This window comes from Oreochromis aureus, linkage group 3 (assembly GCF_013358895.1).
Source record: "Oreochromis aureus strain Israel breed Guangdong linkage group 3, ZZ_aureus, whole genome shotgun sequence".
Lineage (NCBI taxonomy): Eukaryota > Metazoa > Chordata > Actinopteri > Cichliformes > Cichlidae > Oreochromis > Oreochromis aureus.
In genome coordinates, this window is record NC_052944.1 from 69,420,369 (window position 1) to 69,436,551 (window position 16,183).

The 16,183-nt window shown below is 41.1% G+C and overlaps 1 protein-coding gene across 1 annotated transcript in view; it reads right to left on the reverse strand.

Moving 5' to 3' along the window:
* LOC116309971 overlaps positions 1-10,354 on the reverse strand; it is a 195,486-nt gene extending 185,132 nt beyond the window's left edge. Inside the window, exons 1-5 of the mRNA XM_039608020.1 lie at positions 10,307-10,354; positions 9,922-10,054; positions 8,425-8,544; positions 7,898-7,977; positions 966-2,739 (exon numbers count right to left, since the gene is read on the reverse strand). Coding sequence (XP_039463954.1) covers positions 966-2,739; positions 7,898-7,977; positions 8,425-8,544; positions 9,922-10,043 — 2,096 coding nt within the window. The 5' untranslated portion in view covers positions 10,044-10,054; positions 10,307-10,354. The remainder of the gene's footprint in view (positions 1-965; positions 2,740-7,897; positions 7,978-8,424; positions 8,545-9,921; positions 10,055-10,306) is intronic.
* Positions 10,355-16,183: the final 5,829 nt, after the last annotated feature.

Below are 16,183 nucleotides of genomic sequence, written 5' to 3' on the forward strand. Positions count from 1 at the left end.
AAACATCTGTTGACATGTCTAGATGGCATTAAAGCTTAGCTGGCTTTAAACCTTTTACATTTTAATGAAAAGAAAACAGGGTTGTTGTTTTAAGTTGGACAGCCAAATTAGAACATTGGCGAAGTCCAGTTTTTATCATTTAAGGCAACTGGCAAGAGTGACATCTTTTCTTTCTAGGCAGCACTTTGAAACAGTGATCCATGCTTTTATTTAATTCCATCTGGATCTATTACTGCCACAGCCACGTCCAAGCTTGCGCTCTCACTTGCACGCTTCTGAGTCCACCGCAACTGAGACACCTCAAGCTTAGCCACTAAAATCTGCTGAGTGAGGCATCCATGTTGCCAAATCCAAAACATGAATGTTCGTCTCATAAGTGCAACACAAATCTTGGAATATTGTCTCAGCAAGTCGAGGCCATCTTTAATGTTATTTATGTCCTTTTGCGGGCCCTTGTCCTTGACACAGCATTACAAAGTTGCGCACATCTCAAACAACAGTTGCTTGATTATTTGATCCAGTCAGATAAAAAGTAACTTGTGGCTAATGAGAATAAGAGTTCTCATTTTGACCATAATAAAGTTCAAAACCTCATCCTCCACTATTACCTTCCCATCAGAAATAAAATCCTCTGAATTTATTCGGCTAGTAGCAGGGCCTCCAGCATGCACTACCCCCCCCCCCCCAGCCTTCACCGTGATGTAATCATGCTTTGAATAGATATTGTTGGATGCAGATATAGATGTATACAAATTTAAAATAAAAAAAATAATAACTAAGACCCCCCCCCGCTTGTTTGAAATATCTCAACATCTCAACAAGATTTGTGAAAAAATTAAATTAAGATATTATGTTTCCCATAAATAGCTGTAACAGCATAATAAGAGTGATGAGTATGTTTTTGTACGGATAAAAAACGATTCAAATATACACTGATTTGTAATGTTAATCACATCTGAACTCACCGAGCCTTTCTGCAGTTGTTCATAGCTGGAAGCAGTCTCCGTCGTCCCTCCTGTGATGTCTTGTACTCCTTCAGATCAAACTCATCCAAAATCTCCTCTGATATCAGGAGCATATATGCTAGAGCTGAACACTGAATTTCAGAGAGTTTCTTATCTGATTTGTTTTCTGACTTTAGGAACTCTTGGATCTCATGATGTACTGAGAAGTCCTTCATCTCCAACAGACAGTGGAAAATGTTTATGCATCTATCAGGACAGTTTCCACTGCCAATCTCCTTCAGGTTGTTGATGACTCTCTGGATAATCTCGGGACTGCTCTCTGTCTTACCCAGCAGACCTCCTAAGAGTGTCTGATTGCACTTCAGAGAGAGGCCATGAAGGAAGCGAACAAACAGTTCTAGGTGGCCGCTCATACTTCGGAACGATTCCTCCATGGCGCTATTCAGAAAATCTTCCAGAGATGAGATGTCCTTGCTAAAGAAGTTCTGCAGCACCTCTGTCTTCCTGTTGGTGTAACAGTGGAACATGTAGACTGCAGCCAGGAACTCCTGAACACTCAGATGAACAAAGCAGTAAACTGGTTTGTGGAAGATCACAGACTCTCTTTTGAGGATCTCTGTACAAACTCCTGAGTGCACCAAGGCCTCTGTGACATCCAGACCACACTGCTCCAAGTCTTCTTGGTAGAACAGGATGTTTCCTCTCTGCAAGTGTTCAAATGCTAGCCTCCCCAGCTTCAAAAGAACCTCCCTGTCAGCACTGGTGATCTCTTGCCAAATCATCTCTTGTCCCTCGTGGTACTTTTGCTTTTTCTTTGTCTGAACCAGCAGGAAGTGTGAGTACATATCAGTCAGGGTCTTGGGCAGCTCTGCTCTCTCCTCTGTAGTCAACATGTGCTCCAGAACTGTAGCAGTGATCCAGCAGTAAACTGGGATCCCACACATAATGTAAAGGCTCCTGGATGTCTTTAAGTGGGAGATGATTCTGCTTGACAGCTCTTTATTTATGAATCTCCTCCTGAAGTACTCCTCCTTCTGAGAGTCAGTGAAGCCTCGTACTTCTGTCATCCTGTCAACACATGTGGGAGGGATCTGATGGACTGCTGCAGGTCGGGAAGTTATCCAGATGAGAGCAGAGGGAAGCAGATTTCCCTCGATGAGATTTGTCAGCAGCTCACTGATGGTTGACTTCTGTGTGACATCAGACACAAGCTTCATGTTGGTGAAATCTAACAAAAGTCTGCTTTCATCCAGGCCATCAAAGATGAACAAAAGATTACACACAGTGAGCTGCTCTGCTGTGACGCTCTGTAATGTTGGATAGAAAACCTGGATCAGCTCCAGGAGACTGTACTGCTCATCTCTGACCAAGTTCAGCTCCCTGAATGAAAGCAGAACCACCGCACTGATGTGTTGGTTTTCTAAGCCCTCTGCCCAGTCCAGAGTGAACTTCTGCACCAAGAAGGTTTTTCCAATGCCAGCAACGCCATATGTCAGAACCACTCTGATGGGTCTCTGTTGGTCAGGTAAGGTTTTAAAGATGTCCTGGCAGCTAATTGGTGTTTCACGCTGGATCTTCTTACAAGCGCTCTCCACCTGCCTCACCTCATGTTGGTATTGAATTGCCTCACTCTGCTCTTCTGTGATGTAGAGCTCGGTGTAGATCATTCTGAGGAGGGCTCCTCTTCCAATTTTATCAGTTCCTTCAACCACATGTTCATATCTTGTCTTCAGAGTGACCTTTAACACATCTAAAACATTTTGCAGACCAAAATCTGTTGAAAGAATGGGAAACAATGAAACTAGAGAGCAAGAAATATTTTTAATGTGTTTAATGTCTGAATAACAGAATAATTTAAAACTATATCAACAGAAAGATTTTAGAATTTTCACATTGCAGCTGCTTTTACTTGCTGCCTGCTGATCTGTATTTTTCTCTTCACTGGGAGCAGAAGTTTGTAGATAAATCCTTCAGGACATCCTGACATTAAACACAGCAGGACATTGGCTTCCCCACAAAACAACTAGTCTGTCATTGCACTGGGTTGTGTTACCCAGTGTTCGAGTTTTATTGTATTTTGTGTTCTAGTATCGGTTTGGATTATCTAGTCAATTTCTGCAATGCCTACATTGCTGTTTTAGTCATTTGTTTTGTAGATCCTTTTGTGTAATCTCCCCCTGTTCTAAGTCTCCCGGCTACTTGTCATGTTTCATGTCTCTGTGGTTCTTGTCGTCAAGTTTGTGGCATGTCTGCGTCTCACCATATTTCCTGTTTATTTTGAAAGTCTTTTTTCCATGTTCTATATGCTTAGTTTACACTTCCACTGTGGCGTCTGATAGGTTTGTAACATAAACCTATTCGCTGGAACGTTCAGGACAATTTGCTACACAGCAAAAACAAGACACAAGTAGGCAAAGTTCCTTGTAGTACTCATGCATGAGGGAGACCTGCCTGGAGCCAAGTGTCGTTCCACCCACTTGACCTCCGTCAGACTCTCAGCCAGGTTCCCCATAGCACTCCTTTTATTGTGGTTACATGAATATGCATAGGGTCATTAACATATGACCTCTTATATAGGTATACATGTGAACGAAGAATACCGTGTGTGTGTGTGTGTGTGTGTGTGTGTGTGTGTATCCGTGTGTGGGGGTCAAACTGTGACCCCAGGAAGACTCCCCAGAGCCGTCCATCTAAACAAAAGGCACTTAGACTAAAACAGATATAGATACGTTTATCCTACCATAAAGCAATAAGACAAGGTACAACCTCTCCCATGCTCCCAGAGTGTGGGTGTGAAAACCAGAACACTCTGGAATGCACACAATGCCGTTGCAGACTATTAAGGATCAAACCTCCTATCACTACACAATCGATTATACACCTCTAAGCATATATGAGTAAATATTTCTAAGCATAAATGACAATCACAATACAAATCTAACAGCGTCATTAGGTTCATTTTAGTCAGCTGTTTCCTCATGTGTCTCCACTTCCCCAGATCACCTCATGTGTGTATTTACATCCTCTGTCTTCCTGTATTCAGTGTCGCGTTGTCTGTGTTCCATCCCTCATGTTACGTTAAGGGTTTTCAAGATTCTGTGCAGGTCGTGTTCTTGGTTATTAATTCATGTCCAGTTTCTCATTATTCTTTCGTGCATCCGCACAGAATCTTGTTCATAGTCTTCATAGTCATTTCTCATAGTTGTCTCTTAGTTTCCCAGACATTCTTATAGACCAGCTTGTAAACTTGGATTCCCACCCTCTCCACATCAAACCTTCCTCACAGACCGTTCACAATTAGTCAAGGAGAGATCATCAAACACATGAGCACACATCCCTGTGGCTCACCACAGGCTCACCACTCTTATACACCATCTACACCAGTGACTGCACCCCTCGCACCCCTGCAACATCATCATCAAATTTGCAGACGACACCACTCTGATGGGGCTCATCACCAATGATGATGACACCGCCTACAGGGATGAGGTCCAGCGACTGTCAGAACGGTGTAACTACAATAACCTCACCCTAAACACGAAGAAAACAAAGGAAGTGGTCATGGACTTCCGCAAAACAAGAACTGATCCCCCTCCCCTCTCCATAAAAGGTGACTATGTGGAGAGGGTGCCCTCCTTTAAGTTCCTCGGCACCCACATATCGGAGGACCTATCTTGGTCCACAAACACATCAGCCCTAGTGAAGAAAGCCCAGCAGCGCCTCCATTTCTTGAGTGTTTTGAGATGGAACAGGCTGAGACTGACCTCCTAGTGTCCTTCTACCGTGCCACTATTGAGAGTGTGCTGGTGCACGCCATCCCTGTGTGGTATGCTGGTTGCACAACAGCTGACAAGAAGAGACTACAGAGGGTCATCAGAACTGCAGAGAAGGTGATCTGCTGTCCACTCCCCTTCCTCGACTTAATTGCCAGCTCAAGATGTCTCTCCAGAGCCAGGGCAATTACAAAGGACCACCTCCATCCTAACCACCACCTCTTCAACATCCTGCCCTCTGGAAAAAAGTTCAGATCCATCAGGTGCAAAACTAACAGACTAAAGAACAGCTTCTTCCCGTGGGCTGTCAGAACTCCTTAATGCAAACTAAGAGTCTGAGCAGACTTCTCCAACACATCCACTCTGGCACTGCTGTTGAACATCAATGTCAGGGGTCCCCAATCCCAGTCCACGAGGGCCAGTGTCCCTGCAGGTTTTAGATGTGTCCTTGATCCATCACAGCTGATTTAAATGGATATATTACCTTCTCAACATGTTTTGAAGTTCTCCAGAGGCCTCATAATGAACTAATCATGTGATTCAGGTGTGTTGACCCAGGATGAGATCTAAAACCTGCAGGGACACCGGCCCTCGTGGACTGGGATTGGGGACCCCTGATCTATGTGCACTATCTCAGTCTTTCCATGTTCTGTGCAATATTTTTGGCTCATGTGCAATATATTTGGTATGTGCAATATTTTTCAGTCCTGTGCAATATTTTGGTCCCAGTAGAACTACCATCACCACACTAAATGACCAAAGCCCTCCACCCTTATTTATTTATTATATTATATAATAGCCCTTGTATACAAACCTACAATGTTTCTGTTTCAATGTTTCTTACACATACACCATGTATATAGTTTCACTCATATATACACATTGCTTTTTATTTTTATTTTATTTATTTTTCCCTCATTGTATGTTGTTTTCTCTTCTTACTTTTGCAGCTTTGTGGTCCAGCTACCCAATTTCGCTGTGCAAGAAACTGCGCAATGACAATAAAAAGCTCTAAGTCTAGTTTTCTCTGGTATTATTCCAGTTTACTTTTTTGTTTAGCCCTCGCCACAGTTCTTGTTGTGTCTTTTGGTTACACTCTTGTTATCAGCCCAAACAAAGGCTCGCCTTGTGTTTGTCAGGATCTGTGTCGTGGATGAGAGAAGGAGGACCCAAACGCTGGACTCACAGGTAGGTAGGTGAAGGTTGGTATTTATTGCCGGTGGAATGAACAAACAGAACAGAGGTAGGAAATGGCTGGCTGGCTGGACGACTGACTGAATGACTGAAGGACTGACTGAAAGGCCGAATGGCTGGCTGACTGAACGCAGGCGTAAACGACAACATAACATCACCAGAACATCAATGACACGACACTGGGGGATGTTCTTCGTACCTCGCTTACTACATCCAAGATCAAATGACACATCCAAGATCAAATCATCGCGCTAACCGTGAGCTCGCTAATCCGGTTGTCCGAACGCACCTGTTGTTGACGATTAGTATAGCTGGCTGAAGTAATCTGAGATCACTGGGTGGCTTAAAAGGGCTACGCGCCGATAGTAGAAACATTGATCGGCAACCCTGTGATTGGTCGGCGAAGATGTCGAAGGAGTGCGCTCAGTATCTCACGGCAGCAGACCAAGAACTCTTGATTGAGGGATATCAGGAGTTTCAGAGTTTAATTAAAACGCAGGGGAACACTGCAAAGGCTGCAAAAGCAAGGAGAGAGGGCTGGCAGAAAGTTGCTGACAAATTAAACTCGTAAGTGATCCATGATATTACATTATATCATGTGATATTATTTCATTCCACATTATATTATATTACATCATATCCTCTTTCACATTAGAGCCACAACAGGACCCACTAGAACATGGGAAAAAGTAAAAGTGAAATATAAGAATATTCTACAGAATGGTAATATTTATCACTTATATTGCTTTTAGTCTATGACAAGAGACCCTGGAATAATCTGTTTGTTTATAACAGCAACCAAGAAAAGGGCAGAGCAAATAAAGACAGGTGGTGGTCCTGCACCCCTCGTCACACCCCTTTTGTACTGTGACATTTATTGACATTGTGGGTTTTATGTGTGTAGTTTGAATAACACTCCATCACTTTTACCTGTTCCCATGCAAGGGGTGACTGAAGCATGCACAGTAAGTCGGGAGAAGTATATACAGTACAGTAAGTATATATATATATATATATATTTTGGAGGAGAGAGAGAGAGAGAGAGAGAGAGAGAGAGAGAGAGAGAGAGAGTAAATAATAACCTCACGGGAGAATCGATATCTCTCTATGAGCACACCGTCAGCGCGCGAGCTAAAGGATCCCGTCTATCCCGCAATATACGCTAAATTCTGTAAACTCTCCTTATCAATCTTGCACCTTCCTTGCTCGCGTACAAACGGACAGGACATGGCTGCGACAGACTTCCCAAATCCACCTTCGCTTTTTAGCCGTGGTCTCTCATCTTGATTGCACGTAGTAATTTACTATTACTACTCTAAAATATGAATTACATCTGACATGATCTACTACATGTAATAGAATGATTAATAGTACATTTCCTTTTTTTCGGAAATGACCTGTATGTATCTGTATGAAATCAATAAAAGAATCAAATACATTATCTTTAGTTACATTGATAATATTTATTTATGGTAAAACAGTGGCGAAATATCGCTCTTGCTTTCATATAACTGCAGCGGACATACCTGAGAGGCCGCGATCTAATCCTGTTTACATAAAGTAAACCTGCTCCCGAGCAGGTTTACGCTTACGGATCTGTTGCTATGACAGCAAGTCCCAGATGAGCTTCGGAGAACCGAACGATCCAAGATCACGCGAAATCGTCAACATTCAAATCCGGCTAACTTGCTTAGCGAGGTACGAAGAACAGGCCCCTGGACTGGTTGAACTGAGGAACATAAATACACAGGCTGAGTGATGAGAGATTAGAAACTGGTGAGTACACAGCTGAACATAATGAACTAATGATAAACGGGAAGAGGACTGAACATAATGCACATGGACCAAGGCTAACACAATAAAACAGGAAGTGAAACAGACAGAATATAAACAGTGAACATGAACTAAGAATACTGGGTCAACGACCCAGAAACTCTGACAGTGTTTAAGTTCAGTACTCCTCACCTGTGCCTGGACTAGGGTCCACAACACAAACCTCCGCACACGCTGTCTCCGCAGACTGTGACATATCCCTCTTCTTCTCTCTGTGGAGACCAAGAAAAAATTCTTCTCACCAAAGAAAGGCAATAAAATCAGAACCAACCCTTAATGCAGATCGCCCTGTGCATGGAGCTGGACAACGCTAATGGATTAACAAGCTACATCATGCTAACGCATTGACGCTATCCAGCTCCATGCGATCCACGTTAACTCGCTAATGGAGATTTGACTCGCTAATGTGGTTATGGCATTAATGTCATTTTAACGCAACTAACGCTGACAGCACTAGGCACACTGTTTTTTGTTATAATACAGTGTGCAACATTTTAAGTATTTTTTCAAGATTTCTGTGGTCAGGTTTTCATTGTGGTTACCGATCCTTTTGGCTCCTACCTTTCTGAAAGTCTTCGGAAAATACTATTTTGTTTTTGTTACTATTAATAGGGTGAGTAGGGTGAGTGCTTTAAGATTAAGCAGAATCAATTTCATACTTGGTCTCTGAAGGTTCAGGTTCATGATTGAAGACTGGAGGATAATTTCTGGATTTGTCACTGTTCATAGACACAGAGCTTGATCCTGGAAACTCTGCTGTATCCTTATGTTTGGGATGTCTGGAAACAAAAACATAGAAAGAAGCACAGGTTATTCATGTACCTCTGTACTGTCATTGAGCTGCTTCTCTCTTAGCGTCAAATTTATCAGGCTGAATTTCTGAATTTTGTCACAACTGCTGTAGCTTCTGTAGGATTGTCACCAGGGTAATCATTTTACTTTCAGATTTTTAGGTAATAATTTAGTTTGGATTTGCATTTAGGTTTGTCTGTTATAGAACCAGTGAATCTTTCAGTCACCTTTATTGCTTAATTCTACACTGCTAATCATGAGAAGGAGCGACAGGAAGCTGGTTAACCAACTTGCTATGTGTAACCACTATTTATCAGTCGAGCTCTTCACATGAAAGATGTTACACTACAGCAACAAACCAATCAAAATCATGGATAAGTGAACTGACAGGACAGCAATTATTTTACAAAGGAACATAAAACTACAGAACTTTCGTAGTAAACACATCAAGGGGTTAAACACATTATAGAAATTGGAAGCAGCCCAGCTGTTGTGTGAGTGGTTGTTATGAAGAAGTCATTTTAATCAAATCCGTGTCGTTAACAGCCTTGGTCATAAATAATAGAAACCAGATAATATGTTATTAAAGTTTAGCCTATTCTGCCAACACGTTAGGAGGACAGAGGTCACCCGTAGCTGCCACGGTTCTTGGTCATTTTGACCCAGCTTCTTCAGTTTCTTGTATTTTGGTATTTTTATTTATGTTCTGATTTTCTAGTTGTGCTGTTTTGAATATTATTGTCTCATGTTTCAGTTGAATTGTGGTTCAAAGTTTAGTATTTAGATTTTGTTCTTGTGCCCTCGTGTTTTAATGTAGGCTCAGTTCAGTGTTTGTCATGTTCCCTGTTTTACTTTGAAAGGCCATGTCTAATGTCAGCGTGTCTACTTTTGCTTCTGTCTCATTAAGTCTAATAATTACTCCCAGCTGTGTCTCCCTCCTGTCTCCCATAACCTCGTTATCCCTCAGTGTTTTTAAGCACTGTGATTCTCTTTGTCAATGTCATGATCTCCCTCATGCATGTTGGTCTGTTCTTTGAAGCATGTCTGGTTTATTTTAGTTTGAACTTCTGTTAAGTCTCTCCAGGGGTCAATCAATAAAGCTGCCTTGGCATTTTGAGTTTGCATTTGGATCCTTTTCCTGTCTACCTGTACAGAAACCTTGACCTTCCAAGAATTGTTTTAACTTTCCAGAACATTTATTTTTCCAAACACTTTCATTTTATACCCTATTGCTTTTTAATTACAAAAGCTGATGTGGAAGACGTTAAGCACAATTCAATGACTCCACCCCTGCAATCCCTTTTGAAATAAAGGAGAAACCAAAGAAAATCTTCACTCGGTTGAAAGCAGAATCAGTCTCTTACTGTGTGCCTGAAGGTGCAGGTTCATGACTGAAGACTGGAGGATAATCTCTGGATTTGTCACTGTTCATAGACACAGAGCTTGATCCTGGAAACTCTGCTCTGTACTCCCCTAAACGACTCATCTTTAGGCTTCCTGGAAGAGAAACACTGACTGTGAGCACAACTGAAAAAAAAAACCCATCAAAAATATTTTTTATAGGAAATGAAGCACACCAGCGCACACACACTGACTCTTCCAGTCTGGATGGTGTCACACATTCAAGTAACAAAGCTGTTTCCATATTTATTTATTTTTCGACCATGAGAAACATTCCCCTGACTTTTTCCAGTAAAAAACATTCTTTTTTGTTTTTCTGACACCCCATAAATGCTCTGTAATACTCACCGTGTTTTCACTCGTCTGCTTCGTGACTGTACAAACTGAAATTAAAATGCTTTGTTTCCTCCTCACCTCAGCAGAGCAGCTCCTCCCCCTCCACAGGAACTTGTATGACTACATTCCCAGTGTATCAGTAACTGATTAGCAAACAGAAGAAATATATCTTTGTTTTTTTTCTTTACGGATGACAGATACCAGATACATGTTTTGAAATAACAATGAGTAAGCAAGAAAGGCAACTGGCACTTTCAATAAACACGCGAGTCAAACACAGTTAGACAAGAAGAAAACTCAGATACGCTACGTTCACACTTATGGAGGACCACAAGAGCCACGCGCATCGAAATAAAAAATTCTGTGCTTAATTTTAATAAACTGATTTTTAAATTCTTTTCAAGTCTTCATTTCAAAAAACATTTTCGAATTCCACTTTAATAAAAACATTTTCGAATTGCACTTTAATAAACTGCATTTCAAAAAACATTTTCGAATTGCACTTTAATAAACTGCATTTCAAAAAACATTTTCGAATTGCACTTTAATAAACTGCATTTCAAAATCCATTTCCCTTTCCTGTTCGCTCAGGGATTAACATGTGGATTAGCAGTTGGATTAGCAGTTGGATTAACAACTTCATTTTAAAAATCCTGCTGCTATTCAAATTAGCCACACCGTGGGATGTAAGGAGCTCTCTGATTGGTTGGTCAGACACAGGCTGTCTGCCAGCCTGGATTTTTCTAGCTCATAGCTTCGCCCTGCTACGAAGCGTGTGTGTTTGTACAAAGGCCGTTCAGCCTCGGGATTTACACTCGGCTCGACACGGATATGTGAAGAATGAAGGGACCCTGCAGCGAAACGGAGAGCCAACCTCTGACTGAGTGCCCGTTTACTCAGTCTGACCACCTGTTGAAGGTAACGTGCTAACATGGCTAACGCTAGCATCACCGCACGTAGCCCCGTTATTTTAAGGTCATTTTAGCTTATGAAAATTTTACGTCGCAGCTGTACGAGCTAGCTACGTGTTTTGTAAGCTGCTGTGCTCTTCACAAATAAAGCTGGAAGCAGCTCAGACTGTTAGAACCAGCACTGAGGCCTGTTACATTTATACAGTGTTAGAGCAATGGCTGCAACCTACAGCCTTTAAACTAGCGATTAAAATGCTGACAGTAAACTCGTCAGTCCAGATGTTACCACATTACTCTATGGTACTTAGAGTTAAAACAACTGAGACAGGCTGATTAAAATAACAGCTGTCAGTTTTCTCATTCCTTATATCAAGACTGGAGATCACACTACTGATTTCAGTTCATTTAATATGTGAGTGCACAGATTCATTCTCAACTGGACATAAATGATGATCAAAGGTTGTATATATGATGAATTCATCAAATCCCAGCCTCTAACACAGTGCGCTGAATCTTAGCTTTGAATGTCCAGTATATTCTAATCAGTGCAATTTAAGCATTCACTGAACCTATAGTATCTACACCTGTGTGGTAAATGTGTGGTAAAGATACAGATAATGAAGTTTAATTATTAATACAATATACATCATGAAAAACAAAAGCTGAAATTGATTCAGTTTAGTACTTTTCTCTGCATGTTCTGTGATCATAAAGGCCTTAAATTCTGTGATATATATATATATACTGTAAATGATTTTCACAGAGGTCTTAAAGTACTTAAATCACTGCTGATAGTCTGGTTGTTTATATTTTCACGTTTTTGTGTCTGTAGGGCTGTTTGATGACGATTTGGACTCCTCTGGGAGATGAGGACACACCCACATCTGTTCCATACTGCAGCCATGGATGGTGTTACGGCTCTGAGTCAGCTTGGGGCCATCAGATGCACACACTGGAAAACCAGCGCCTGTACTTCATGCAGGAGAGACGGCCTCAGTGATGATGGACTCTGCATCCTCTACTTTACCTCCTAATCTCTTTCTCTTTAACACACAATTAAAATCACTCCAAAAGAGTGTAAACTTACTGAGGAAGTCTCTAACTTGTACACATTTGTACTTTTACTTGTTTTATGAGTTATTTTTAAGAAGAGTAAAGTTATTCACAAAGTTTTTATTGTTCTGTATTTATTCTTTTGTATCATGTACCACAGTCATACTGAACTTTACAGACCTGGTGAATTGGGGGGGGGGGGAGTCATATATATATATACATGAATGAATCATTCAGCAGTATTCATCTTATGAATTCCAGTCTAATGTCAATTCACTGTTTGAGTTCAGTTTTGGTCTTAAACTCCAGAGAATACCACCTAGTTCAACAATCTTTTTATCTGATTATTTGCAAAATGGTTTTCTTCTGAGAGATGCTGCTAGAGCTGAAATTGAGCCCAAAGAAACAACAACAAAGTTTAGTTCCTCTGGATTTTCCATTGAAAATTGTTTTATCACTCACTCAGGTGACTTCTCCAGTGTCACGGATGAGTGATGAATGTATCTCCCACTGGAAACCATTGTGTCCAGTTAAAGTCAATCGACTTTTTTAAGGAGAGTGGTTAGATGCTGTGCTCATGAGGACAATGAGTTTTAACTTGGAGCACAATAAAAGCTGCCATATTGGATCAACGAACAAAACACTTAATTGAGCAGAATTAAGTCAAAATGTAATATCCTCATATAATGACACATCACACATGACCCAGCATTGTTCTAAGAATGCAAACTTTCTTATTGGAAGTTTTCACAGCTGCCAGAAAGGGACAGATTTCTGGCTGGTCTTAATGAGTGGTCGTTGCTCTCTCGTTTTCTCTGGAATTGCGGCACAGAGGATGTAACACCCATGATAAGCGCTGAGGTGTGTGTCCTTGTCAGGAATCAGCCATCCTCAGCTTCCAGGTTAGGAAAAGTGGAACCAGAAGATATTCAAATACATCTCTTCACAGCTGCTGATGAATTCTACAAAAAACAAAGTTTGTTAAAAACATTTGCAGGTGAATCACCACTGATTTATCAGTGACATCCATTTACTCAAAAATTACTGACAAGTGGATAACTAGAATATATAGTTTATACTTTCAACAATCTACTGTACAAAATGGAACTGTATATGACAAATGTGGTGTGGTGCTTGTGGAATTTTTAACAAGGGCCCTACAAAACTTTACAGTACTCATGCTGCCAAACTTCTGATGGCTAGGTGTGCAGTTCCTGCTTTAAATGCATTCACTGTTAAGATTAAGAAATCTAGGTGATAAGAGGCCAGAAATGTTTGAACTCGCTTATGAACCTACATCACTGAGGCCGTCTCTCCTGCATGAAGTACAGGCGCTGGTTTTCCAGTGTGTGCATCTGATGGCCCCAAGCTGACTCAGAGCCGTAACACCATCCATGGCTGCAGTATGGAACAGATGTGGGTGTGTCCTCATCTCCCAGAGGAGTCCAAATCGTCATCAAACAGCCCTACAGACACAAAAACGTGAAAATATAAACAACCAGACTATCAGCAGTGATTTAAGTACTTTAAGACCTCTGTGAAAATCATTTACAGTATGTATGTATATATATATATATATATATATATATATATATATATATATATATATATATATATATATATATCACAGAATTTAAGGCCTTTATGATCACAGAACATGCAGAGAAAAGTACTAAACTGAATCAATTTCAGCTTTTGTTTTCATGATGTATATTGTATTAATAATTAAACTTCATTATCTGTATCTTTACCACACATTTACCACACAGGTGTAGATACTATAGGTTCAGTGAATGCTTAAATTGCACTGATTAGAATATACTGGACATTCAAAGCTAAGATTCAGCGCACTGTGTTAGAGGCTGGGATTTGATGAATTCATCATATATACAACCTTTGATCATCATTTATGTCCAGTTGAGAATGAATCTGTGCACTCACATATTAAATGAACTGAAATCAGTAGTGTGATCTCCAGTCTTGATATAAGGAATGAGAGAACTGACAGCTGTTATTTTAATCAGCCTGTCTCAGTTGTTTTAACTCTAAGTACCATAGAGTAATGTGGTAACATCTGGACTGACGAGTTTACTGTCAGCATTTTAATCGCTAGTTTAAAGGCTGTAGGTTGCAGCCATTGCTCTAACACTGTATAAATGTAACAGGCCTCAGTGCTGGTTCTAACAGTCTGAGCTGCTTCCAGCTTTATTTGTGAAGAGCACAGCAGCTTACAAAACACGTAGCTAGCTCGTACAGCTGCGACGTAAAATTTTCATAAGCTAAAATGACCTTAAAATAACGGGCTACGTGCGGTGATGCTAGCGTTAGCCATGTTAGCACGTTACCTTCAACAGGTGGTCAGACTGAGTAAACGGGCACTCAGTCAGAGGTTGGCTCTCCGTTTCGCTGCAGGGTCCCTTCATTCTTCACATATCCGTGTCGAGCCGAGTGTAAATCCCGAGGCTGAACGGCCTTTGCATATACACACACGCCGCCGTAGCAGGGCGGCTATGAGCTAGAAAAATCCAGGCTGGCAGACAGCCTGTGTCTGACCAACCAATCAGAGAGCTCCTTACATCCCACGGTGTGGCTAATTTGAATAGCAGCAGGATTTTTAAAATGAAGTTGTTAATCCAACTGCTAATCCAACTGCTAATCCACATGTTAATCCCTGAGCGAACAGGAAAGGGAAATGGATTTTGAAATGCAGTTTATTAAAGTGCAATTCGAAAATGTTTTTTGAAATGCAGTTTATTAAAGTGGAATTCGAAAATGTTTTTTGAAATGCAGTTTATTAAAGTGCAATTTGAAAATGTTTTTATTCAAGTGGAATTCGAAAATGTTTTTTGAAATGCAGTTTATTAAAGTGCAATTCGAAAATGTTTTTTGAAATGAAGACTTGAAAAGAATTTAAAAATCAGTTTATTAAAATTAAGCACAGAATTTTTTATTTCGATGCGCGTGGCTCTTGTGGTCCTCCATACACACTGTCCTCAAGCACCCTTGGGGCCAAAAAATCGGATTTGATGCGCTTTCTGCAGGCGAAAGCGCATCAAATCCGATTTTTTTGACCCTATGCGACCCGTATCCGATCTTGGTATCTGTGGCGTGTCCAGCGGGGTGGCCTGGGGGGGCACAGGCCACCCCCCCAACCAGACTTGCCACCCCAGGTGCCACCCCGAAGCCAAAACAATAAAATCCAATGAAATATCAAATGTACGATTATGTTTTCACAGTGAAGCTCAGATATCCGAGTGTAGGTGAATGCAGCATCGGCTTCTGCGCTATGAGCATCATGTTAGCAAAGGTAGGAGAGCCAAGCAAGAAAGAGGCACCGCAGAAAACAGTTTTTCGGCGAAAGATTAACAGTTTAACATAGCTGGATTGGCCATCGAGGCGGAGCTTCCACAGCGGCTAGCAGGTGGATGAGAGAAGGGGAGGCAGGGCCGCCAGTCCGAGTGTCAGGTGAACTGAACTTCAGGTAAGAAGTTATGACCTGCAGTCTATCTGGGTCAGATATAAACTAAGTTTAGGTGGAGTTTATTTTCGTTGTGCTGACTTTTTACAGTCAGTTACAATAACTCTTACTGCGTACTAGCTAGCATGATGGAGTTTCTATACAGCTGGGTGGGTGCTTTGATGTTACTGATAGTGAACTTTATTTTATTCATAAGGTTAGTTAGTAGAGTTGCCAACGGCTCCTTAAAAAACGGAATGGTCCCTCATTCAGAGAAAATATTACAGGTTTTGTATTGAGCTGAGAAGAGACGCAGTTTGTCCCGTACTTTAGCTATAATAAAAAAAAGACACAAAGCTGGAGTTATTCTGTGTCTTTGCTGCACAGCTGCCTCTTCTTCTCTCATTGTCTCCCCTCCCTCTCCCGTTGCTACTTCAATCATGAAACTGATCAATGATCAGCTGATCG